Raw genomic sequence first — 27,936 nt, 5'->3', positions numbered from 1 at the left:
TCGCTGTCTTCCTCTTACGGTACATTTATCACAACCAATGAACTAATGTTGATACGTTATTATCCTTAGCCTCCTCTAAGGCCTGAAATAATTTTCCAAACTTCCTTTGTTTTTGATGACCTTGACAACTTGGGGAGTACTGGTCTGGTATTTTGTAGAATGCTGTTCAATGTGAGTTCGTCTGACATTTTTCTCATGGTTGGACTGAGGGTGTGCGTTTTGGGAGAAAGGCCTCACGGGTGAAGGGCCATTCTCATCACCCCACATCAAAGGGGCACGCTGTCAACGTGACTCGCCTCTGACGGCGCTCACACTGACCCCCAGGTTTCTCCATCGCAGTTACTTTACTTTTCCTTCTCTTGTCTGTTCTTTGGGTGCAGGTCACTAAGTCTAGCAACACTTAGGGGTGCGGAGGTAAGCTCCACTTTTTTGTGGGGGAGAATTTACCTAAATTAATATTTGTTTATATCAGTATTGACTCATGAATATTTACTTTATACTTTAATTCTAACCCCAATACTTTGCTATTTATTTTGATGTTCGAATTATTTTTGCTTTGGCCATTGGGAACTCTTTCAGGTTGGCGCCTGTGTCCCTCTGTCATACCCCTATACCTTCATCGTTTTGGTTTTTGATCACTTTTTTTTTTTTTTTTTTTTTGCAGCACCATGAGACTTGTGGGATCTTAGTCCCCTGACCAGGGATCAAACCCTGGGCCCTGGCAGTGAGAGCACTGAGTCCTGACCACTGGACCGCCAGGGAATTCCCTTGATCACTTTCCTATTTTCTGGCACTACGAGATGCTCCAGGCTAATCTTGTATATTTCTTGCCCCAGCCCTAGAATCAGCCACCTCCCAAGGAACCTTGGCTCTTTATTAGAGAATGGAATTAGAAACCATATTGTGTCTGCCTGTCTGTCTATCTATCTACCTTTCGAGTCTATCTCTCTGTACCCCCTATTGCTCTCTTCCTCTGGAGAGCCCTGACTACCACACCACTCCTGCAGATCCAGGGGCAGAGGGAGCCTGTACTTACCGGTATGCTTGAGCACATACTCAGGCACACAAATGAGGGCAGAATAATTTCGGGGGAAGGGGAGATGAGTGGTTAGGGCAGAATGTCCAACAGAGGGACCTGGGAGTTTTCCTCTGTATCACCCATGATGAAGCCAGGTTATGGTTTTATTGCGTGGCGAGGGGCAATAGTACTGTGGAAAGGACAGGAGTTAGTGAGTCAGGTGGGTCTGGGTTCGAATGTGGACTATGTGAACTAGGTGAGGTCGCTTACCCTCTCCTCAGTGTCATCAATGGTAAAATGGAGCCGACAATACCTACTTCCCAGAGTTATTGTGATGGCTAAATTACATAATGCATGTGAGACCCCTGGAATGTACTGGTTATTCTACAAAAGCTAGTTCCCACCACCCTCTCTCTCTCTCTCTCTCTCTCTCTCATTCACACATTTAGTTCTTTATCTAAGAAAGATTTACTGAGCTCCTAATACTTGCCAGTCACTGTGCTTGGTGTTGGAAAATGGTGAACCAGACAAATTAGACTGGACAGAAAACAAACCCATACAGAAATAATTTCAGTGGTCCTGTTTTGAGGAAAATAAAACATGGTGAACTGAGCAAGCACCAGGGTTGGTCTCCGATGGCCTCTCTGCGTTGATAACATTCATGCTACGGTGTAAGTGACAAAGGGTCAGTTGTGACCCAGGGGAAGCACATTCTGGGCCGAGCGGACAAAAGGGCACAGGCAGTGGGGCCGTGGTAGGAGGCTGAGGAGGTGGGCGGGGCAGGGTCCGGGGTCCCTGCAGGTCTCCGTGAGAGGTTAGGATTTGAGTCTAAGAGAGATGGGAAGCTGGGGTGGGGGGCGCGGGGGGGTGGGAGGGAGAAGTCTGACTTCCGTGCTTATCTCTTGGGCTGGACTGGTGGGGGGCAGACGAGGGGCTGGGAAGAGGGGATGTGCGGAGATGGCTCAGGCCACTTGAGGGTGGCTCTGGCCAGGAGGTAGCAGTGAGGCTGTGAGAAGTGGCTGACCTGAGACGTGCTTTGGTGGGAGAGGCGACAATTCTTGGTGATGCGTGGGCTTTGGGGTGTGAGGGGCGGCATGCAATTCAGGATGACGCTCGGGTTTGGAGCTAAGCAACCGATGCCCGTTCTCTTCTTCCTCTGACTCATGAAAACTCCAGCCGAAACACAGGGTTGTGTGGAAAGTTTCCAAATTAACTTTTAAGACCATAAACAGAGTTTTGAAAGGACCTTAGGCATCAGTAACTGAAGCGAGGCCCAAAAGGCCACACCTGGCAGAGCTGGAACCTGGTTTCCAGAATCCTTGCTTGGCGTTGACTCCACTCTAAGATGCTCCCTTTAGCAAGGGGTCAAGCTGAGGCAGAGAACCCACAGTTTAGGCTACCAGATAGTGGTGCCTCTTAAAACAATTCCTTTATTTAAATAGTGAATAGACATAGTTTATGCAACATATACGATGCATAAACAACAACGCAACAAGGCGCTGTGACCCCTGTCCCCACCCCGTACGTGTAAGAAACGAGCGTTATCATTCCCTTTACAGCCCTCTGAATGCCTCTGCCCAGTCTCTCCTCTGACCTTCCTTCTTAGAGGTTTATCACTGCTCTTCTTTATAATTCTACCACACATTTGAATCCCTAAGTAATATCCTGTTTAGTTCTGCATGGCTTTGAACTTTATGTAAGTGGAATCATACTTGTATGTATTCTTCTGTGACCTTTTTTTTTTTTTTTTTTGCTCAGTGCTGTAGTAGAGACTCACCCATATTGTTGCTTGCAGCTGTGGTTCGTGGATTTTTCACGCCAGGGTAAAATTCCAGTACGTGAACACATCACAATTTGTTTACGCTTTCCACTGTAGATGGACAGCTGGCTTGTTTCTAGACTTTTGCTTGTTTATCTCTCTTGCTGTATTTGGATAAAGGAAAAAAAGAAGCCCTTTAATAGAAGCTGGAAGGAATTCAGCTTACATCTGAACATTGCTTGGCTTGGTTTTGTATGGGGCATAAAGACAAGAAAAAAATTGGCCTCTATGTCCTTATGTCTCAAAACTTTGATCTCATTGTAATCAAGAGAATCAAAGCAAGGCCCAGTGGAATGAAGGAAACCATCCTGAATTTTGGCAGGTTCAAAGACACGTCGTGATAATGAAACTGGAATACATAGTAACAAGCAGCATTCTCATTTGTGGACACGTAAGTCGTAATGTTGCACACACGGGCAATGTCCATACAATTATCTACCTTGGTATAGAAATCTGAAGACTTACTGAAGTTTGAAGAAGTCTTTGGGGAATTTCTCAGGGCAACCAATCTATTGACCAATAAATACTCGTAAACTGTCTCCTTTGGGCAAAGCATTCTAATAGGTATTGCAGGAAATACATGGAGGTTTACATGATGCAGGAAGAGATACTCCAGACCTTATAGAGCTTGTACTCTGACTGTGGATAGACACACATACATGAAATGCTGAGGTAAAATATAAGGTCGTGTGTGCTGTACGTTCTCTGTTTTCCTCCTATAAGCACCCCCAGAGCAGGGACTGAAGCAGTATTCTTTCCATGGTGTGTTCATGGTTTTGAATGAATGAGTGAATGAAGAGACTGGAATTGCCAGGAAAGACTTTTTGGAGAAGGAAGGTCTTGGTGTGGACGGTAAAGAGCAGTAGCACGGAATCTGAAGAGGAGGAAAGAAGGTATGGAATGGGTAAAAGTTCCGGGCCTTGGCAATGGGAAGGCCCAGGGGATTGGAGAGAGGAGGAAGCCAGCCTGCAGGAAAGGGTTCTTTAGAGAGAGAAGTGGGAACAGTTGGAAGGGCAGGGTGAGGCCCCAAAGTCAAGGTCTTGAATGCCAGTTCAGGAGTCTGATTTTTTCTACAGGTAATGAGAATACTGCATTGCAGTGCTTTCAGCAGAGGGGAAGAACTGTGTTTTGGGGGAATTCATGTTTTAGGGGGATGCAGAAAAGAGGGTGTCAGCTGGGGTGACAGAGATAACTGGGACACCCCTTACCAGCTTGGGTGGGACGGTTTTACACAATGGCAGTTGGAGGCTGCCCAGGCGTCATGAGAAGGGGCAAGCCCTAACGCACAAGCACTTCTCAACAGCTTCGTATTTTCTAATGTCCCTTTAGCCAAAGCAAGTCACATGTCCAAGCCCAGATTCAAGGGTGGAAAATAGGCTCCACTCCTTGCTGAGAGGAGGGGCAAAGCCACAAGGCAAAGGGGTGAGTGTACAGGGAAGAGCTTGTGGGCATTTTTGAGGTCTACGACCCTGGGCTAAGTGTTGCAAGTACCAAACACAGGGAAACAACTAAGATCAAAGGTGAGCGAACCTTGACAGACAGCTGCATAAAAGAAAATAAAAAGGTCTAGATGGCTGAAGTGTTGGGTTAGAAAGATCAGAAATTCCATATTTATTGACTTTCTGGAATATGTGTCTAAATGTCACATCTTAAAATCAGATCTCAGTATCCTCTGATTTGGAGAGATTACCCCAGAAATTATCCAGGTCACTTCACGCAGGTATTTAACCCAGCTCTCAGAGGCTGGGTGTTCAGAAAAACAGATACTTCTTTATCTTTCCCAGGTTCTTTAGGGTTCAGAGACTTTTAAAAAATAGAGATGAACACTGAATTTAACCAGTTGAAAATTATTCCTGGATTCTTATCAGCCTATGGCAGCAGCAGTACTAGCTCAGAACAAGCCTCATGTTCTCCAAGTCCCCACCACCATTTTCTGGCATAAGGCATTATAGGCACAGTGTATGGAGGCCTACAACCTTTTCAGGGGCCATAAAAAAAAAAGTTGGAGTCGTGAAAAAAGTTTTAACTCAAAATCACAAAAAGATACTTCAAAATCTAAATTAACATATATCATAAAAATAATTTGAAAGCAATTTGTAGATTTTCTCCCTTCCTAAGAATTCTCAGAGATGCTAAACGTCACAGCCAATAGCAATTTTTTTTTTTTTTTTTTTTTTTTTTTTTTTTTTTGCCGTACGCGGGCCTCTCACTGTTGTGGCCTCTCCCATTGCGGAGCACAGGATCCGGACGCGCAGGCTCAGCGGCCATGGCTCACGGGCCTAGCCGCTCCGCGGCATGTGGGATCTTCCCAGACCGGGGCACGAACCCGTGTCCCCTGCATCGGCAGGCGGACTCTCAACCACTGCGCCACCAGGGAAGCCCGCCAATAGCAATTTAAGTGACTTATACGCCCAAAATCCAAAAGTAAAACGATAAATATTCCTTCAAATTCATTTTTACCGCCAACAACAACAAAAAAGTACTTAATGCAGAATAGGGGTGAATTACAGTAAGTCCCGTACATACGAACCTTCAGGTTGCGGACTTTCAAAGATGTGAACGTGTGTTGGAACGTCCAACCAGGTAAGGTAGTTCACGTGTCTGGCGTACATTGTCACGTGCGTGCATCCTCTACAAGGGGTTGTGCTTTTGTGTACTCTACTGTACAGTACTGTATAGAGTACAGTACTACAGTACCTTTATTTCAAGCCCAGGATGTCCGGAAGCAAGCGTAACAGCAGCGGCAAGGAGCCAATTGTGTTAGCTGGTTACCTAGGCTAACTTCTTGGACTTAACGAACAAATTAGATTTGCTAACGCTCTCCAACGTAACTCATGTGTAGGTAGGGGACTTATGTACTGTATGTGGTATGTTTGGCCGTCCCCAAAGTAACGGACCATGGAGGCTCCCAGGAGGGTCATGTAACCTCCCTAGTACTGGGCCGCCCGCGGATTTGGCAAGGGCCTCACGTTCAGGGCTATCTACATTTTCCAGGTGGGGAAGCCCAAGACCCGCGGCAGCCCAACAGCTTATCAGACCCAGAGAAGCCAGGTTTCCGGGGTTTCCGCCCAAAGCGCGTCCAGAAACAACCAGTTTCCGACCTTTTACTTACTTTGGCGGAGTGACAGTTCCGCGGGAGGCCTCCTGTTGGACGCCGCCGAGGGCTCTGCAGGTGGGGCTCGTGCTGGTGAGGGGCGCTGACTGCTGCGGCCATACAGGATAAACGCCTGCTAAGCCGGCGCGCCGGCCCGCCCACCTCCGTTAGTTCACCCTCACCGGGGGAGAGTACGCGCCCGGAGACCCGACCCCAACCGCTAGCTCCTCACCGCGCTCCCTGAAGAAATTCGCCGGCGCCCGCCGGCCTCCCCGCCCCGGGGGCGTGGCCCCAAGCCCCGCCCTACAGGCCCCGCCCCTCAGCCTCAGGCCCCTCAGGCGTCGCGGCGCGCTCCTCTGACGCGCGGCGCCTTCCTCTGACGTCAAGCCCCGCCCCCGCCCCGCCCCGGCTCGCGCGGCGCCCGCCCTCAGCAGCCCGAGCGGCTTCTTCTGAGGCGGCGGCTGAGGCAGCGCTCGGTGTCTTGGTCGCGGTCTGTGCAGCGGCAGGCTGCTCCCGTCCCGGCCGGCGAGGCGGCCGTCCAGCCCCTCGGGCCGGCAGGCGATGGTGCGGTGGAGTGCGCGGACGCGGGCGGCGTGGCGGCGGGCATGAAGGAGGATGGAAGGGCAGGACGAGGTGTCGGCGCGGGAGCAGCACTTCCACAGCCAAGTGCGAGAGTCCACGGTGAGCGCCCTCCGCCCGCCCCCTCCCAGCCTGCCGCCCGCCTGTCCCTCCCCTCCCCTTCCTTTCCCCTCGCGGCCCTCGCGGTCTCCCCTGTACCGCTTCCCCGCCCCCGCCCCTCAGCCTCGCGCCGCGCCCCTCCCCCAGGCTCCGCCCCCCGCCCTGCGCCCACCTGCTCTCAGTCCTGGGCGCGCTTCCGTCGAGTCACCTGTCCGGTCCCCGGGAGTGCTTCGGGGCCGCCTGCGCCTTCCTCCCTCAGGGCTCTTCCCGGGCCGGTTTAGCGGCGTCGGCCCTCCAGGCGGTGGACGACGGTCCCGCGGCCCGCGTGCCGTGGCCTGGCACCTCCCTGGCCTGGCACGGTAGACAGGTGTGCGGGCGGGTGTCTGGCGGGACCTGGGTGGCCCCGCGCAGGCGCCGGGGAGGGGCCGGGCTCGCTCTCCCAGCCCGACTAGTCACCTCGGCCGGGTTAGCGCCCACCTTTCCGCCCCTCACCCGTCGCCCTCCTTCCCTCTTGGGCTGAGCCCGAAACCTTGCGTTTGGGTGTGAAGGCCGGCGAGGGGTGGGATTGAGGGCCTGGGCAGAAGTCCTCTGTGCCCTGGAAGCAGCTTCTGAAGGAAGTCATCCTTTCTTGGTCCCCTGTTCTGTGCTGCTGGCAGGGGTCGGGAAGCGGGCTCGGCCGTAGGAGTCTACGTTGATGTTTTTACCTTTTCCTGGCGCGCTAGAACACGTTGTGGTTGTGTTTGTTTGTTTTCATAGCAATGTAAAATATATACATGTTGTGCATTTGTGTTTATCCCTCCCCTCTTCTAACTAACTTCTCTCAAATTCAGTCAGTCTCTTGGTTTTTGAGAATTGCCTGGTTTGTGTAGTTCTTGATCTAGAAAATTGAGAATCACTTTGCCAAGTCATATCTTGGAATAAAGAGGTATAAATTCTGAACTGGTGGACTCTGCTACGGCATATTAGTTTAAAGTTTTAAATTGAAGCTAAAATAAACAGAGAAGTACATCATCATACATGTCCAGCTCGAAGCACTTTAAACACACCTGTGTAATTCTGAACACAGACTGTGAAACACAATTATTAGCATCTCAGAGGCCCATCCCTTTTCCCCGTCCAGTTGCTCTCCACTCCACCAAGGGTAAGCACTGTCCTGGCTTTAGTAGATTAGCTTAGTTTTGAACTTTTATGTAAATGGAGCCTTACAGTATGCCCTCTTTTGTGTCCGATTTCCTTCACTCAACAGCGTTTGTGAAATTCCTCTCTGTTGTATGTAGTTGCAGTTCACCCCGAATGCTGTAGTTGTGTGACTATAGCACAGTTTCAGTAATTTTCAGGTTTTGGTTACGAGTATTCTTGTACATGTCTTCTGGTGAACATGTGGACGCATTTGTTAGGTCCATACCTAAGCATGGAACTTCTAGGTTATAGGTTGTGGGTTTGTTCATCTTTAGTCGATACTTTTAAACAGTTTGCCACAGTGGGTTGTACCATTTACACACTCACCAGCCCTGTAGGAGAGGCGTTATTTGCTTTCCATCTGTAGGACACTTAGTATTTTCTGTTTTTTTAAAAAAATTTTAGCCATTATGGTAAGTGTCATGGTATTTGTTGCACAAAAGACTTTATTTGCATTTTCCTGATGATAATGAATTTCAGCACCTTTTCATATGTGTATTGGCCATTTGGAAATCTTCTTTTGTGAAGAGTCTTCAGGTCTTTTTCCCATTTTTAAACTTATTTATTTATTTTTTAAAAATAAGTAACAGCTTTTCTTTTTTAACTGCTTATTTTAAAAACAAATTTATTCAGGGTCGTAGTTGCCGCAGGCGGGGTCTTGCGTTGCGGCGCGCGGGCTCCAGAGCGTGTGGGCTCTGTAGTTTGCGCCACGCGGGCTCTCTCGTTGAGGCGCGCGAGCTCAGTAGTTGTGGCGCGCGGGCTTAGTTGCCCCGCGGCATGTGGGATCCTAGTTCCCCCACCAGGGATCGAATCTGCGTCTCCTACATTGGAAGGCAGATTCTTTACCACTGGACCGCTGGGGAAGTCCCTTGTTTATCTTTTTAATATTGATTTGCGAGAGGTGTTTATGTTTTCTGGATATGATACTTTGGTCATGTATATGTATATATATGTGTATACATATGCGTACGTGTGTGTGTGTATATATATATATATAGTAAATCTTTTTTTCATTCTGTGGATGCTTTTTCACTTGCTTAATGATACCTTCTAATGAGCAGAAATTCTTAATTTTAATACAGTTCACTTTATTAGAATTTTTTTTATGATCAGTATGTTTTATGTCCTGTTTAAGAAATTTTTGCTTACTCCAAGGTAAGGAAGATGTCCTCTTGTGCTTTTCTCTAAATGGTTTAAATTGATTTACTCCTCCCATTTAAACCTACAGTTCATCTGGAATTTATTTTTTGTGTATGTTGTAAAGTAGGATTCGTATATATTTTTTCACATGGATGTCCAATTGCTTCAGCACCATTTATGACCTTAGTCACAAATTAGGTATAACTGTATATTTGTGGGGTTTAATTTTGATTCTGTGCTGTTTCATTGGTCTATTTGTTTTTGGCTTTATTTTAAATTAATCAGATGTTCTCTTATTTAGATTGAGAAAGGGACCCACGTTATAGTAGCCAGGAGCTTTATTTTTGTCTACTACCCTAGAAACAACTCAGTTTTGGCACTGATTCTAGAATTCCTTAGTTCTGCTCCTCCTCACCCCTACTTCTCCTGGACCAGCACCCTTGGGTGGTGGGTATACGCCACTCTCTGCAGAACCAGTGCAGACAGTGACCAAGCTTAGTGAATTTCCAGTCTTTGGCTTTCCTTCCTCAGAGTATTCATATTTAGAGTGAGTATAAATGCTTGATTTTTCTCTAGGACTTGTTGCCAATTCTTTTTTTTTTTTTTTTTTTTCGGTACACGGGCCTCTCACTGTTGTGGCCTCTCCCGTTGCGGAGCACAGGCTCCGGAAGCGCAGGCTCAGCGGCCATTGCTCACAGGCCCAGCCGCTCTGAGGCATGTGGGATCTTCCCGGACCGGGGCACGAACCCGTGTCCCCTGCATCGGCAGGCGGACTCTCAACCACTGCGCCACCAGGGAAGCCCCAATTCTTTTATTTATTAATTTTTTAAATTAAACAAATACAAAAATTTTTTAAATTTTATATTATAGTTGATTTACAATGTTGTGCTAATTTCAGGTATACAGCAAAGTGACTCATTTATACATATACATATATCCATTCTTTTTCAGATGCTTTTCCCATATAGGTTATTACAGAGTATTGAGTAGAGTTCCCTGTGCTGTACAGTAGGTCTTTGTTGATTATTTTTTATATACTCGTGTGTGTTTGTTAATCCCAAACTTCTAATTTATCCCTCCCGCACCCCCGCACTTTGGTAACCGTAAGTTTGTTTTCGAAGTCTGTGAGTCTGTTTCTGTTTTGTAAATAAGTTCATTTGTATCATTTTTTTTAGAGAGTCCACATATAAGTGATGTCATATGATATTTGTCTTTCTCTATCTGACTTCACTTAGTGTGATAATCTCTAGGTCCATCCATGTTGCTGCAAATGGCATTATTTCATTCTTTTTTTATGGCTGAGAAAGTATCGCATTGTATATATGTACCACATCTTATTTATCCATTTTTCTGTTGATGGACATCTAGGTTGCTTCCATGTCTTTGCTATTGTAAATAGTGCTACAATGAATATTGGAGTTCATGTATCATCTTGAACTATGGTTTTCTCTGGATACACGCCCAGAAGTGAGATTGCTGGGTCATATGGTAGTTCTATTTTTGGTTTTTTAAGGAACCTCCATACTGTCCTCCACAGTGGTTGTACCAATTTACATTCCCACCAACAGGGCAAGAGAGTTCCCTTTTCTCCACATCCTCTCCAGCATTTGTCGTTCTTAGACTTTTTGATGATGGCCATTCTGACCAATGTGAGGTGATACCTCATTGTAGTTTTGATATGCATTTCTCTAATAATTAGTGATGTTGAGCATCTTTTCATGTGCTTTTTGGCCACCTGTATGTCTTCTTGGGAGAAATGTCTGTTGAGATCTTCTGTCCATTTTTTTGATTGGGTTATTTGTTTTTGTGGTATAGAGCTGCATAAGCTGTTTGTATATTTTGGAGATTAATCCCTTGTCGGTTGCTTCATTTGCAAATATTTTCTCCCGTTTTGTGGGTTCTCTTTTTGTTTTGTTTATGGTTTCCTTTGCTGTGCAAAAGCTTTTAAGTTTAATTAGGTCTCGTTTGTTTATTTTTGTTTTCGTTATTCTAGGAGGTGGATCCAAAAAGATATTGCTGCAATTTATTATTATTTTTTTAAATGTTTATTTATTTGGTCACGCTGGGTCTTAGTTGCAGCAGGTGGATTCCTTAGTTGTGGCTTGCTGGCTCCTTAGTTGCAGCACGTGGGCTCCTTAGTTGCGGCTCTCCGGCTCCCCAGTTGTGGCATGCGAACTCTTAGTTGTGGCATGCATGTGGGATCTAGTTCCCGGACCAGGGATCGAATCCAGGCCCCCTGCATTGGGAGCGTGGAGTCTTATCCACTGCACCACCAGGGAAATCCCAGATATTGCTGCAATTTATGTCAAAGAGTATTCTGCCTATGTTTTCTTCTAACAGTTTTATAGTATCTGGCCTTGCATTTAGGTTTGTGTATGGTGTTAGAGAATATTCTAATTTCATTCTTTTACGTGTAGCTGTCCAGTTTTCCCAGCACCACTTATTGAAGAGATTGTCTTTTCTCCATCGTATATTCTTACCTCCTTTGTCATAGAGTAAATGATGATAGGTGCGTGAGTTTACTCCTGGGCTTTCAGTCCTGTCCCCATTGATCTATATTTCTGTTTTTTTGTGCCAGTACCATACTGTTTTGATTACTGTAGCTTTGTAGTATAATCTGAAGCCAGGGGGCCTGATTCCTCCAACTCATTTTTCTTTCTCAGGATTGCTTTGGCTATTTGGGGTCTTTTATGTTTCCATACAAATTAAAATTTTTTTTGTCCCATGTTCTGTGAAAAATGCCATTGGTAATTTGATAGGGATTGCATTGAATCTGTAGATTGCCTTGGGTAGAATAGTCATTTTGACAGTATTGATTCTTCCAATCCAAGGACACGGTATATCTGTCCATCTGTGTCATCTTCGATTTCTTTCATCAGCATCTTATAGTTTTCAGAGTACAGGTCTTTTGCCTTCTTAGGTAGGTTTATTCCTAGGTATTTTATTCTTTTTGATGTGATGGTAAATGCGATTGTTTCCCTAATTTCTCTTTCTGATCTTTCGTTTTTAGTGTATAGGAATGCAGGAGATTTCTGTGTGTTAATTTGGTATCCTGCAACTTTACTGAATTCATTGATGAGCTCTAGTAGTTTTCTGGCAGCATCTTTATGATTTTCTATGTGTAGTATCATGTCATCTGCAAACAGTGACAGTTTTACTTCTTTTCCAATTTGGATTCCTGTTATTTCTTTTTCTTCTCTGATTGCCATGGCCTCAGTTCTTTTAATTATTCAATTCTTTTTGGTTTTGCCTAAAAGATAAAATATACGTAACCTTCAATTTACCATTTTAAAGTGTGCAGTCCAGTGACATGAAGTACATTCACATTGTTGTGCGACCATCACCACTATCCATCTCCAGAATTTTTTCGTCATTCGAAACTGAAACTGTCTCCTTTGATCAGCAACTCCCCGTTCCTCTCTCCTTCTGGTAACCACCACTCTACTTTTTATCTCTCTAAATTTTATTGGGTTGGCCAAAAAGTTCGTTTGGTTTTTTTTTCATAAGAAGGCTCTGCTAGTGCTTAGTTGTCTTTAACTTCATTCGAAACAATTTTGTTAGATTGTATTGTGACAGCTGTCATATCAGCGTGCATTAAAAAAAAATTAGGGCTTCCCTGGTGGCGCAGTGGTTGAGAGTCCGCCTGCCGATGCAGGGGACACAGGTTCGTGCCCCGGTCCGGAAAGATCCCACATGCCGTGGAGCAGCTGGGCCCGTGAGCCATGGCCGCTGAGCCTGCGCGTCTGGAGCCTGTGCTCCGCAACGGGAGAGGCCACAACAGTGAGAGGCCCGCGTACAGCAAAAAAAAAAAAAAAAAAAAAAATCAAAATTGGTGAATTTTTGTGTAGCCATTTTAATATTGAAGACGGAAGGAAAAAAACAACATTTTCAGCATATTATGCTGTATTGTTTCAGGAAAGGTAAAAATGCACCTGAAACCCAAAAAAAGATTTGTGTAGTGTATGGAGAAGGTGCTGTGACTGATCGAATGTGTCAAAAGTGGTCTGCGAAGTTTCGTGCTGGAGATTTCTCGCTGGACGATGCTCCACGGTCTGGTAGCCCAGTTGAAGTTGATAGCGATCAAATCGAGACATTAATTGAGAACAATTAACCTTTTACCCCGTGAGAGATAGCCGATGTACTCAAAATATCCAAATCAAGCACTGAAAATCATTTGTACCAGCTTGGTTATGTTGATCGCTTTGATGTTTGGGTTCCACATAAGTTAAGTGAAAAAAAACCTTCTTGACTGTACTTACGCATGCGATTCTCTACTTAAACATAACGAAAACGTTCCGTTTTTAAAACAAATTATGACTGTCAATGAAAAGTGGATACTGTGCAATAATCTGGAACAGAAGAGATGGTGGGGCAAGCAAAATGAACCACCACCAACCACACCAAAGGCCAGTCTTCATCCAAAGAAGGTGATGTTGTGTATATGGTGGGATTGGATGGGAGTCCTCTATTATGAGCTCCTCCCGGAAAACCAAACGATTAATTCCAACAAGTACTGCTCCCAGTTAGACCAACTGAAAGTAGCACTCGACGAAAAGCATCCAGAATTAGTCAACAGAAAACACATAATCTTCCATCAGGATAGCGCAAGACTGCATGTTTCTTTTATGACCAGGCAAAAACTGTTAGCTTGCCTTGGAAGTTCTGATTCATCCTCCATATTCACCAGACATTGCACCTTCAGATTTCCATTTATTTTGGTCTTTACAAAATTCTCTTAATGGAAAAAATGTCAATTCTCTGGAAGACTGTAAAAGGCATCTGGAACAGTTCTTTGCTCAAAAAGATAAAAAGGTTTTAAGAAGATGGAATTATGAAGTTGCCCGAAAGATGGCAGAAGGTAGCAGAACAAAATGGTGAATATGTTGTTCAATAAAGTTCTTGGTGAAAATGAAAAATATGTCTTTTATTTTTACTTAAAAACGAAAGGAACTTTTTGGTCCAGGTATCTCATGTAAGTGGAGTCATACAATATTTGTTCTTTTGTGTCTGGCTTATTTCACTTAGCATAATGCTTTCAAGTTTCATCCATGTTGAAGCATGTGTCAGAATTTCCTTCCTTTTTAAGGCTGGATAATATTCTGTTGTGTGTATATACCATGTTTTGCTTATCCATTCATCCGTCAGTGGACATTTGCGTTGTTTTCTGGCTACTGTGAATAATGCTGCTATGAACATGTTTGAATATTCAAATGAATGAATGAATGAATATTTGTTCCAGACCTTGCTTTCAATTCTTTTAGGTATATACCCAGAATTGGAATTGTTGGATCACATGGTAATCCTATGTTTAATTTTTTGAGAAGCTGCCGTGTTTTCCACAGTGGCTGGACCATTTTACATTCCCAACAGTAATGTGCCAGGGTTTCAGTTTCTCCATATCTTCACCAACACATGTTGTTTTCTGTTTTCTTTAACAATAATAGTTACCCTAGTGGGTGTGCAGTGGTAGCTCATTATGGTTTTGATTTGTGTTTCCCTGATGATTAGTGACGTTGAGCATTGTTTCATGTGCTTTTGGACATTTGTATATTTTCTTTGAGGAAATGTCTTATCTAAGTCCTTTGCCCATTTTTGAATTGGGTTGTTTTGTTGTTGAGTTTTAGGAGTTCTTTATATATTCTGGATGTTAATTCCTTTGTGATTTGAAAATATTTTCTCCCATTCTGTGGGTTGCCTTTTTTAAATCTATTTATAGTGTTCTTTGGTGGACTAAAACTTTAAATTTTGATTTAGTCCAATTTACGTATTTTTTTGGTCATTGTTGCCTGTGTTTTTGGTGTTATATCCAAGAAATTGCTAAATTCAATGTCATGAAGATTTTTCCTTACGTTTTCTTCTAAGAGTTGTGTAGTTTTAACTTACATTTATGAGGTCTTTGATCTGTTTTGAGTTAATTTTGGTATGTGGTATAGTGTTTAACTTTTAAATGCTCATGTAATAATTTTACTTTCTCTTTAATATTATGAATATATCAGAGTTCTCTTGTCAGTTACTATAATGATTACATTTAGCTGCTACTATCAACTAAATGTAATGATCGATTTCCTTTCTTCCTTTTGCTGTCTTTTTTCCTTTTCCTTTTGGACTTCAGGTACACAGAATTGGATTATTTTTAATCCTTGGTTCACACATAGACTTTTCATTTGTTTGTCTGTGACCTGCTTTTGATTAACCTGTTTTTAAATAATATACACACATGAACCATCACCCAGGATTCTAAAGCATTGACTCTAGCTTATTAATACCCATCAGGAGAGCTGAAACATTGACAGTAATTTATATGTACCTATTTCTTATGCTGCCATAGTTGCACAGCAACATTTGTCTTTCAGTACATCTGTTCTTTGGATACATTTACTTAGATATCTTCAAAGTGGTTATCTTACATTGATGCCACTTTCACCAGTATAGTTAAAATGATCACAGATTACTACACGAGTGTACTAAAAAGTCTCCATAATCCCTTCACTAAATTAATAAGAAATAACACTTATCGAGTACTGACCAGGTTATCTTATTTGACGATAACAACCCTGTGAAGTAGGTACTTCACAGCATCTGTCACAGTGTGCGATAGAGCCAAAGTTTGAATCCAGGCAGGCTCATCCCACAGCCTGTGTACTCTGTTTACAGCCTATAAGGTTTAAACCTCCACCATGACAGGGTTCAGTGGCATCCAACTAGGTCAGTTACATAAAATGGAGAGCTGGCTTACTGTAAGGCTGATGAAAGGAACAAGGAGAGCCTATGAAGCTAGCTGGCTGGGAGCTTTGGGGTCTGGCTGCATAATCTAAATTCTTCCTTATCCTAGTTGTGGACAAAACTCCCTCACTTGGCTGTAATGTATTTGGGGACAATTTTAGGGTTGACTGGGACTTTTACAACAGTAGAGGTTTTAGGACCCTGCCATTTATTTGGCTCCCTTTTGGCTAAATAGGAGTGGGGAAAATGGGGGTGCCAGGAATCATCCTCCACCTGCTGCTTCCTTAGGTGAGGTTACCTGCCTTTTCCTACCATGGTCTTGCCCTCACCTCCATGGTTTACTCCTTGTGCTAGAGCTTAAAACTTTAGTCCTTTTCTCTTGAGAATGGGGGTTGCGCAGAAGATTGAGCCAGTCACCAATGTTGTACATAAATTTGGAATTCAGTTGTCTGGGGATCCGTAGTCTTTTCTGACCTTTGTCATTGTTCTTCAGCCAAAGACCCCCAGGAGCACACTTGTAGTTGGATCAGTCAGGTTTATTGCATGTTACAGTGAGGGAAAATGCATACCATGGGAAACTGTGAGGCATCTCAGTAAGAGAGTATTAGAAAACAACTTTTAAAAATAGGATTTGGGCTTGTGTTCGGTGATTTGGGAAGAGTTAATGGAAGTGAAATGGGGCTTTGATCTGTATTGGATGCTGTTAGGAAGCAGAGATAATTCTATGACTGGATATCTTAATAGATCTTATCTTGAAGGAGAAAGATTTGAGTGAGGCTAAAACTGCAATTGGTAAAGATGTAAGTCATTCTTACTAGCCAGTGTGGGGAAATGTTTGGTCATTTTTATGATTTAGACAGTGTTCATGTCTCTCATCTTTGTTGAGGCATGACTACAGAGTGGTCTTATTCTTTATCCATTATGGTCATAGAGTGGCCTTCTCTGATGTTAACGTTCTCTGAAGTTGCTTATTTTCGACGGGAGAATCATCAAGTCCTAGCTGTGAGTACCTGGCTGTGAGTTGCTAGCCAGTTTGAAGATTGCTTCAAGGGCTATTGATAGTAGCAGGCCAGGTCCCAGATGCAGGATGCTTTTCCCTTTCTTACTGTGGTCTTAAAATCTTAGAGTGGATGGTGTAGTAAATATAAATCCAATAGCCAATATATATGGAGATGATTTTACAGTATTGCTGAACAAAGAAGAATGGGATAGAGGTATAGAGGATTCTTTGTATTTGAGTTTGCTGAACCTGGGTTAAATCGATTTCCCTTGGTAGGCAGTACAGTGGCCCATAACGATGTCCACTTGGTATTCTCTGGAGCCGGTGAATATGTTATCTTAGGTGGCAGAAGTGCTTTGCAGATGTGATTATGTTAAGGGGAAGATTATCCTGGATTATTTGGGTGAGTGCAGTCACAAGGGTCCTTATAAGAGGGAGGCAGGAGGGTCAGAGTTTGAGAAGATGTGACGACAACCAGAGGTTGGAGTGATGTACTTTTTTTTTTTTTTTTTTTTTTTTTTTGTGGTACGCGGGCCTCTCACTGCTGTGGCCTCTCCCGTTGCGGAGCACAGGCTCCGGACGCGCAGGCTCAGCGGCCATGGCTCACGGGCCCAGCCGCTCCGCGGCATGTGGGATCCTCCCAGACCGGGGCACGAACCCGTGTCCCCTGCATCGGCAGGCGGACTCTCAACCACTGCGCCACCAGGGAAGCCCTGGAGTGATGTACTTTGAAGGTGGAGGAAGGAGCCACAAGTCAAGGAATGTGGGTGGCCTCCAGAGTCTGGGAAACACAAGGACATGGATTTTCCCTTAGTGTCTCCAGAAGAAACTAGCCCTGCTGATACCTTGCTTTTAGCACAGTGAACCCCGTGTTGGATTTTTGACCTCCAGAACTATGAGGTAATAAATTTGTGTTAAGTCACTAAGTTTGTGGTAATTGGTTGTAGCAGCTTTGGCCTGTGCTGTACTCCTTGTGGGTATACATCACCTGTTTCTAGTCTGTACTTGAGGTTAAAGGGGACTGAGGCATTCCTCATTATACTTGAGATGATTTTTCCTTTTTCCCTATTCTTCCTTCTTAAGTGACAATTGGAAGTATATTTCCTGAGATATGTAGGCATCCAAAGAATGTCATATCCTTTCAGCATGATTTTTAGTGTTAGTCTTCCTTTTGTATCCAAGCCAAAATTATGCTGTAGGATAGAGTATAAATCCTTTGAGAGCCATATGTTTTTGTTTTATTCTCCACAGTGTCTGTAGTAGATATTTGTAGGTATTCACTCATGATAATGTTAGGGCTTTGAAGATTATATGTAAATATAATATTACAGGTCATTTTCCTGAAAACCTTGGTAGTAAGATAATCCAGGGAACTTATGGCGTTATAGCAAAAAAGAGACATGAGGGAATAAAGTTCAGAATTTCTTTTTGAAATCCCTTATAAATGTTTTAACACTTAAAACAACTCAGAAAGGACACCGAATAAAGACAGAAAATTCTAATTTTACGCTGTTAGTATCTATCATCCTTTGTGTGTTAGAATCTTTCAGGATCCACTTCCCTAGAATATCAATGGAATTCTTGTAAATGCATTTCGGATTATTTTGAATAGTATGTATTCTGAGAAGTATTTCTTTATTTTAAAGTTTTATTGAGATATAATTCACATATCATACAGTTCACCCATTTCGGTGATTTTTAGTATATTCACGAATCGTGCAGCCATCACCACAATCTAATCATAGAACATTTTTATTATCTTAAAAAGAAATATTATACCCTTTAGCATTTCATTCCCCATTTACCCCCGAATTCTCCTCCTTCCAGTTCTAGACAACCACTAATCTACCTTTGCCTACTCTGGATATTTCATATTAATTGAATCATGCAATATGTGATTTTTTTTGGTGTCTAGCTTCTTTCAATTAGCATGATGTTTTCAAGGCTCATCCATGTTGTAGCATGCATCAATAGTCCATTCTTTATTATGGTCAAATAGTATTCTATTGTATGGATGTGCCATGTTTTATTTATTCATTCTTTAGTTGATGGAGCTTCAGGCTGTTTCCACTTTTTGGCTCTTATGAAAAGTGTTGCTCTGAACATTTGTGTACAAGTTTTTGTGTGGACATATGTTTTTATTTCTCTTGGGTGGAATTGCTAGGTTATATGGTGATAACTCTGTGTTTAATATTTTGAGGAACTGACAAACTATTTTCCAGAATCATGGCACCATTTCACATTTCTACCACCAACATGAGAGTTCCAGTTTCTCCATATTCTCTTCAACACTTGTCATTAATGGTCTTTTTGATTTTTAATTATAGCCATCCTGGTGAGTATTACATATTATCTCGTTGTGCTTTTGATTTGTGTTTCCCTGATGCCTAATGATGTTAGACATCTTCCTGTATCCTTATTAGCCATTTGTATATTTTCTTTGGGGGAATGTGCCTATTCAGATTCTTTGTCCATTTTTATTTTATTTATTTTTTAAATTTTATTTATTTATTTATTTATTTGGCTGCGTTGGATCTTTGTTGCTGTGCACGGGCTTTCTCTAGTTGCAGCAAGCGGGGACTACTTACTCTTTGTGGCAGTGCACAGGCTTCTCATTGTGGTGGCTCCTCTTGTTGCGGAGCACGGCCTCTAGGTGTGCGGGCTTCAGTAGCTGTGGCACATGGGCTCAGTAGTTGTGGCTCGCAGGCTCAAGAACACAGGCTCAGTAGTTGTGGTGCACAGGCTTAGTTGCTCCGTGGCATGTGGGATCTTCCCGGACCAGGGCTCGAACCCATGTCCCCTGAATTGGCAGGTGGATTCTTAACCACTGTACCACTTGGGAAGTCCCTGTCCATTTTTAAATTGAGCTCTTTTTTAAAATTAAAAAATTTTGGGGCTTCCCTGGTGCGCAGTGGTTGCGAGTCCGCCTGCCGATGCAGGGGACACGGGTTCGTGCCCCGGTCCAGGAGGATCCCACATGCCGTGGAGCGGCTGGGCCCGTGGGCCATGGCCTCTGGGCCTGCGCGTCCGGAGCCTGTGCTCTGCAATGGGAGAGGCCACAACAGTGAGAGGCCACTGTACCGCAAAAAAAAAAAAAAAAAAAAAAAAAAAAAAAATTAAAAAAAATTTTTTTTGTTTTTTTGACCATTTTTAAAATTTAAGTATAGTTAGTTTATAATGTATTAGTTTCAGGTGTACAGCTAAGTGGTTCAGTTATATTTATCTATCTATTTATCTATTCTTTTTCAGATTCTTTTCCATTATAGATTATTATAAGATATTGATTATAATTCCCTATGCTATGCAGTACAAACAAAAATTAAGGGAAGTTGTTGCTAATAGACCTGCTTGACAAGAAATTTTAACAGAAGTTCTTCAGAGAGATGAAAAATTATTTAGGTGAGAAACTCAGATTTACATAAAGGAAGAGTATTAGGAATCAACTAAGGGTAAATAAAATCTTTTACTCTTGATCCAACAGGTAACAGTTTATTGAAAGTAATAGCACCAGTGTTTCCAGTGATTAGCTTGTGGGTAAGTGAAATGAATGACAGTGACGTTATAGGGACAGGAGGAAGGAATTGGGAAAACTCTGCTGTAAGGTATCTGCACTACCCATGAAGCAGTATAGTATTGTTTGAAAGTAGATTTAGAGTAGTTGTAAATGTAAATTGTAAACTCTAGGGCAACCGATAAAACAATTTAAAAAGAAGTGTAACTGATATGCTAAGAGAGGAGAGAACATAGAATCATATAAAATGCTCAGTTAAAACCAGAGATGGCAGAAAAGGACTGAAAGACAAAAATGGAAACAAAGAACAAGGTCAGTGAATAGAAAATAGTTAAAACTATGATAAATATTAAAACAACAATATCAGTGATAACTTTAAATGTGAATGGTCTAAATAAATCAATTAAAAGACATGATCAGAGTGGATTAAAAACCCCAACTATATGTTGTCTATAAGAAATCCACTAAATGTAAAGATACAGATATATTGAAAGTAAAGGGACACAGAAAGATATACCATGCTAACACTAATCAAGAGAGAGCTGGAGTATCTGTGTTAATTTCAGACAAGGTGGACTGCAGAGCAAGGAAGCCTGTCAGGGCTAAAAGGAGCAATATATAATGATAAAGGGTCAGCTTTCTAAGAAGGCATAGCAATCCTTAATGTGTATGTACCTAACAACAGAGCATCAAAATACATGAGGCCAAAACTGATTGAACTACCAAAAGAAATGGATGAATCCACTGATATAGTTGGAGACTGCAACATGCCCTCTATTGGTAATTGGCTATATATGTATATATATGTATATATATATATTTGAACTAAATAACACCATCAGTCAACTGGATCTAATTGACATTTACAGACTCCTTCATCCAACAACAGCACAGTGTGCATTCTTCTCAAGCTTGCATGGAACATTCACCAAGATGGACCACCTTCTAGGCCATAAAACACACCTTAAACTTAAAAGGATAGAAATCATACAATGTCTGTTCTCATACCAGAGTTGAGTTAAATTACAGATTAGTAACAGAAATATAACTGGGAAGCTCCAAAGTAATTGGAGATTAAACAGTACACTTCTAAATAACACATGGGTCAAAGAAAAAGTCTCAAGAGAAATTTTAAAATATTTTTAAATGAAAATGAAAACACAGTTTATCAAAATTTGGTGGGATGTAGCAAAAGCAGTGCTTAGGGAGAAATTTGTAGCATTGAATGGATATATTAAAAAAGAAGAAAGATCTAAAATCAATAATCTAAGCTTCTACCTTAGAAAACTAGAAAAAGAAGAGCAAAGTAATTTCAAAGTAAGCAAAGGAGAAGTGATAATAAGAAATAGAGCAAAAATCAGTGAAACTGAAAGCAGGCAATAAATTTTAAAAGTCCTCAAAACCTGGGCTTCCCTGGTGGCGTAGTGGTTGAGAGTCCGCCTGCTGATGCAGGGGACACGGGTTCGTGCCCCGCTCCGGGAAGATCCCACATGCCGCGGAGCGGCTAGGCCTGTGAGCCATGGCCGCTGAGCCTGCGCGTCTGGAGCCTGTGCTCCGCAACGGGAGAGGCCACAACAGTGAGAGGCCCGCGTACCAAAAAGAAAAAAAAAAAAAAAAAAAGTCTGCAAAACAAAAAGCTTGTTCTTTGAGAATATCAGTAAGAATGATAAATCTCGTGCTAGGCTAACTAAGAAAAACAGAGGGAAAACACATTACTAATACCAGAAATGAAGGAGAGGCCATTGCTACTGATTCTGTGGGCATTAAAAAGTTACTAAAGGAATATTATGAACATTCTGTGCCCACAAATTTGAAAATGTAGATGAAATGAACAAATTCCTTCAAAGATACAATTTATCAAAGCTCACACAAGGAAAAGCAGATAATTTGAGGAGGTCTATATCTACTAAAGAACTTGAATCAGCAATTAACCTTCCAAAAACCAGTGCCAGATTGTTTGGCTGGTGAATTCTAATACATATTTAAGGAAGAAGTGATATCAATTATCTGCAGTCTCTTACAGACAATAGAAGAAGAGGGACTACTTCCTAACTTCTTCTATGAGGCTAGCATGACCCTACTGCTAAACAGACAAAGACATTGCAATAAAAGAAAACTACAGACTGATATCGCTCATGGGCATAGATGCACAATTCTGCAAGAAAATATTAGCAAATTAATTCCAACAGTGTATAAAAAGAATTATACAAAAATCACTTAATGTAGTCCATCACGTCAGCAGACTAAAGAAGAGATATCGTAAGATCCTATCAGTAGATGCAGAAAAAGCAGTTGGCAAAATTCAGCATCCATTCCTGATAAAAACTCTCAGTAAACTAGAAATAGCGGGGAGCTTCCTCAACTTGGTAAAGAACATCCACAGAATATCTATAGCTAACATCATACTTAATGGGGAGAAACTAGAAGCTTTCCCACTAGGATCAGGAACAAGGCACGGATGTCCCGTTAGCCCTCCTTTTCAGCATCACTGGAAGTCCTAGCTGAGGCATTAACAAAAGAAAGGGAGATAATAGGTATATAGATTGGGAATAAAGAAAGAAAACTGGGGAATTTCCTGGTGGTCCAGTGGTTAGGACTTGGCGCTTTCACTGCCGGGGTCCGGGTTCAGTCCCTGGTGGGGGAACTAGGATCCTGCAAGCTGCTCATCGTGGCCAAAAACACCTGTTTTTGTTCTCAGGTGACACACCAAGGAGTCAGTAACAACAAAAACCTGCTGGGACTAATAAGAGATTACAGCAGGGTTTCAAGATACAAATTAATAAACAATAGTCAGTTGCTTTCCTGTATATGAGCAATGAAAACTTGGAATTTGAAATTAAAAACACAGCACCATTTACATTAACACACCCCCATCCAGAAATGCTTAGGTGTAAATCTAACAAAATATGTTCAAATCTATATGAGGAAAACTACATACTCTGATTAAAAAAATCAGAGATCTAAATTAATGGCAAGACCTTCCATCTTCATGGAAGACCTTCCATCTTTAATATCATTAAGAGGTCAGTACTTAAGTGTTTATTGCATGGGTAAACTTGATAGGAAATAGTTATAAAGCAGCTTAATTTTCTCCCACTGCTGCTTGCAAGGATGCTTTGTTGCAACTTTGTACCCTACGCCTCATGACAACTTGGGGCTCATTTTATAGCCTTACAGTCACTTTCACATATTGAAAAATTGAGTCCAATCTAATCTAAACTTCCATCTTTTATCCAGTTCTAAGTGTCTTCCCTTTGCCCTGATCATACCTGACTGAGGCTAAGGAACCAGCAGTGGGAAGGGAGTGTGATTTACTCAGTTTGTTTTAAAATTATTATCTAGGCACTCAGCAGGATTCAAGAGATGTACAAGATCATTCCTATTTGTGTTAGTACCTCCGATATACCTAAAGTATATTGTATGTTATACATAGTTTAGGGGACAAGTTTTATTTACATGAAACATTCAGTAGAAATCATTGCTGTGCTAAATTTGTGAAGTAGGAGTTTGTGGGGATTCAGAAGGAGGGAGGCTATGTGGGTAGAATGGTTGTGATTGGGATGAAAGAGCCCGAAGGACAAAGGGCGAGTGACAGCTGGCTGTGATGCCCGCTCCTCTCAAATAAAGCTGTTCTTCCTTTATGTTTTTCTGGAGTGGGTTTCAGAGGAATTTAAAGAACTTTTTGCTGGTGACTTGCCTTGTAAGAAAATGCAAGTCATAGAGTCTGAAAAATCTCAAGAACAAGTAATAAAGTGTAATATTGTAGGTGACATTAATGAACTAGAAATTTGCTGTGTTAGTCTTGAAAGATGGACTATTTACGCCTTGTTAAAGGTCTCAGTGTTATTTTTTTGCAAGGAAATATTCTTTTTCCTTTATTGAAGCACAAGTTGAAAGACACGGGGCAATTTATTGTGATAGTGCTAGTAACTCTTAGAAGAGTGGATATCAGCATGTGTTTTGTATTCAAATTAATTGTGGAAATAGAGCACTGGTAATTTTGTCTTCTCTCTTTTGAAAGGTGGTATGTTGCAATTACAAACAGTAAAACAATGAACATCTTTATATATGTGTGTGTGTATATATATATATATCCTTGTGTACATATGCAAGTATATCTGAAAGGAATGCTTATAGCTACTAGCAACAAGAATTCAGTGTGTTTTTAATCAGATTTTTATTTTTCTATAAAAAGTTTGGAGGAATGATGTTTTTATACATGCTGCAACATGGATGAACCTTGAAAACATGCTAAGTGAAAGAAGCCAGACACAAAATGTCAGATATTGTATGATTCCTTTATATGAAATATCCAGAATAGGCAAATCCCTAGAAACAGAAGTCAGATTAGTGGTTGTGAGGGGCTGGGGCAGTGGGTGGCAGAATATGGGGCGCATAGGGGTATAGAGCATTCAATATGGTAACCTTTATTTATTAGAGCATTCCTAATACTTAAGAAATTCACATTTATTATTATGTATTTGGTTTGGGTTTACTTTTTTATTCATGGTGAATTAAATTCTTTCAACTAAAGTAGTGTTTTATTTTTCCTTGCATATTCAGTTTTAAAAAGTGTTGTTTGGTTCTGTGTTTTTGGTGCATAAAGATTATTTCCTCATTGTGGATTATACCATTGTTCACAAAGTGCCCCAATTTGTCTTAGCACTTTTTGTCTTAAATTCAGTCTTGTCTGAGAGAAAAAAAAATGACAGCCTAACTTTCTTTGTTGTTAGCATCTGCTTGGTATGTCTTTATTTATCCTTTTGCTTTCAACCGTCCCAAGTCACTTTATTTTAGCTATATCTTAGTCTGTGAGAGTTTTCTTTTGACAGTTTTATTTACAATTATGATTTTAATATGTTTCATCTTTAGTTTATTATCTTATTTTTGTAACTATTTGTGTTCTGTTTTTTAAATTTATTTATTTATTTATTTATGGCTGTGTTGGGTCTTCATTTCTGTGCGAGGGCTTTCTCTAGTTGTGGCAAGCGAGGGCCACTCTTCATCGCGGTGCGCGGGCCTCTCATTATCGCAGCCTCTCTTGTTGCGGAGCACAGGCTCCAGATGCGCAGGCTCAGTAATTGTGGCTCACGGGCCCAGTTGCTCCATGGCATGTGGGATTTTCCCAGACCAGGGCTCGAACCTGTGTCCCCTGCATTGGCAGGCAGATTCTCAACCACAGCGCCACCAGGGAAGCCCTATTTGTGTTTTCTTGTGTTTTACTACATAGTCTGGCTCTTAGGGTAATTTAAAAGAATTATAATTTTAATTTTAGTTATTTTGTGGTTCACTTGTAACTTTAAAGGATACTCAACATCTCGAATTTTTGATTTAGCAACTTTAAAATAAAGCCAGGTTTATTGGCTCTGCTGTGGAATGAGATTATTGACTCAGTTATAGTTTACTTGTCTTCTCTCCCAGGATTTTGTTAGGAACGTGTTACTGGTAGCTTTCCTTAAGGCCATTTGTACCCATCACTCTTATGATATTTATTCCCTGTGGTCATCTTAAATTAGCCGAAGGCCATCAGCCTTAAATGAAAAACTTGTAATACAGTTTGATTATAAGGCACTAGTTTGAATTTAGGTTTAAATCTTATACCTGGAATTTAAGAATATTTGCTTTTAACAACATATTTTAGATATATTGTAGGTTTTTTCTGACCTCTGAAAGTAGACCGTCCTAGGAAACCTTTCCTGAGCTGAAATGGCACAAACTAGAGAAGCAGTTACTTTAAAAGGACCCGTCTTGCTCACAGATACACAAAATCAATTGAGATGAAGCACAGGTGCTCACAGATATGGCTCACAGCTGTAGCACCTTGATGCTGAGATGCTGAGTGTGGTTCCGGGAAGGAGCTTGGCGGGCAGCTCTCACTGCTGGGGTGGGTGCTGCCTCTGTAACGCTTGCTGCAAAACACGCTGAGCTGAACGAGATTTTCGCTTTTCGCCTTTTCTTGGTAAAAGTGAAAATCCTCTTTGGATTTTGTTTGGTTACCAAAAACAGGTACTGAAGTGGGTCTTTCTAAAAAGCGAAGTGGTGTAAAGCAAACTTTAGAAATACCTGTATTAGGTTACTTGTGACTGGGTAACTTAGCTCCCAAATGCCTGGCCATTCTTGATCAGCATCAGGACTAAAGCCGTGTGGCCCCCAGTGAGGGCTGAAGCACTTGCTTTGGGTCAGCTGGCACAGAGGACATGCACCCTGTGCTTCTGTTTATGGGCTCTGGTAGCCTTGTTCTTCCTTCCCTGACCAGGAGAGAAAAGCTCAGTCTTTTCAGAAAACCATGAGAGCCCATCCTCTCCCTTTTTATCAGCTGTACCTCACCTTTAGTGGTGGGGAGCTGGAATGAGTTCCTTCTTTATTTGGTTAGGAATTTCCTTTTGCCTCCACTGAATGTAGGAGACTAGGAGGCATCATTATGCTTGTTTTCATTTTACATCTCTCCGTGGGGCTGTCTCTCTGATACCAATATGCTCATTTAGAGAAGGAGCACCTGCTCCTACTCCCATCTTTGGAACTAGAAAAATGGTCTCACTAGTTCTGTGATTTTTTTTGTTGTTCCAGCCTGGTATAGTTGTATGTTTATTTTCATAGTAGGTAGCTCATATTTCCAAATTAGTAATACTTCCACTTGTTTTTATAATTGTTAGCCTTCTACTCTTAGATGGCTTGCTTTCCCATTAGTCTTTTCCATCCCATGCCATGCATTTTGGTTCCTTGATTTCCATTTGTCCATTAACTTTCATGCCTTCTCATCTACCACTTCTGCACAAACTCCTTGGAACTCCTGAAACTACTCTTCTCCACCTTTAATTACTGAGTTAAAAAATCCTAAAACATGCTTTAGTCACAACTTTGTATTCTTCCAGCTTCCTTGGTCAAGTACTTTTATTACAGCTGCTTCTCTACCAGGAACCTCAGTTGATTGGCATGTCCACTCCTATCCATCACTTGGGTTCACTTTTCTCCCAATCCACTTAGGTTTCATGGCCCATTATTTCACTCACTCTTGCTAATACCCTAAACCAGTGGTTCTCAAATAGTGGTCTAGGGATTTCTGGGGGCTGGTGGTTCAAACCCTGGGAGCGGATGAGGTTAACTATAAAGAGCTTGTGGAATGAGAATAGATTTCTGGCTCCGCTCAGAAATCATAGAGAAGAATAATGTTGAAAGGCTGGCAGGAAGAGGGGAGCTAGTGATGGAGTCTGGGAGAATAACCAGAGAAGGAGGAAGATTGCTGACGTGCAGGTTGCTGCTTAGAGGGCAAGTGAAATTGTGAAAGTGTAATTTGGCTGTTGGGACATCACTGACCACTGCCAGAAGCACCTTGAGTGGGTCAGTGGGCGTGAAGTCAGATAAGTGGTTGGAAGAGTGAGTGAGTGGTGGTGAAAAGTGGAAGTCCACAAGTGTAGGCTGTAAAGGGGAGGAGAGAGAATAGGTTATTTGTTAGAATCATCAAGCCTGTGATAGTTCTTGGGGACTCAACCTACATCTGCCTCAGCATCTAAGAATCAAGCTCTTGTGTTGTGTTGTATAGCATCATCAGGCTTCCTGCATTGCTTAGAGTCTTGGCTTGAGCTTGCCTGGAACTTTAAAGGCCGTTTCATTTCCCGTTGCCCCTCACTTCTGTTGTGTTTCTCAAATCCATTTATTCTCCCATTCTCCTGCTCGCCCCACCCTCATGTGTAACTCATTTGATGAACTTCTCTTTCACTGAGAAAATAGAAGCCATCAAAAGATAAAGTCTTTGTGCTTCTACCACCATCTACTT

At 42.1% G+C, this 27,936-nt stretch overlaps 1 protein-coding gene across 1 annotated transcript in view; it reads left to right on the top strand.

Moving 5' to 3' along the window:
* Window positions 1-6,546: 6,546 nt before the first annotated feature.
* Window positions 6,547-27,936, top strand: part of LMBR1 (limb development membrane protein 1) — a gene marked incomplete at both ends in the record, with an annotated part of 149,775 nt that continues 128,385 nt past the window's right edge. The window contains 1 exon segment of the mRNA XM_079711811.1: window positions 6,547-6,612. Coding sequence (XP_079567937.1) covers window positions 6,547-6,612 — 66 coding nt within the window.

Source organism: Hyperoodon ampullatus, assembly GCF_949752795.1.
Source record: "Hyperoodon ampullatus genome assembly, chromosome: 9".
NCBI lineage: Eukaryota > Metazoa > Chordata > Mammalia > Artiodactyla > Ziphiidae > Hyperoodon > Hyperoodon ampullatus.
Note: the sequence above shows the minus strand (reverse complement) of the source record. Positions and strands in the feature narration are given on the sequence as shown.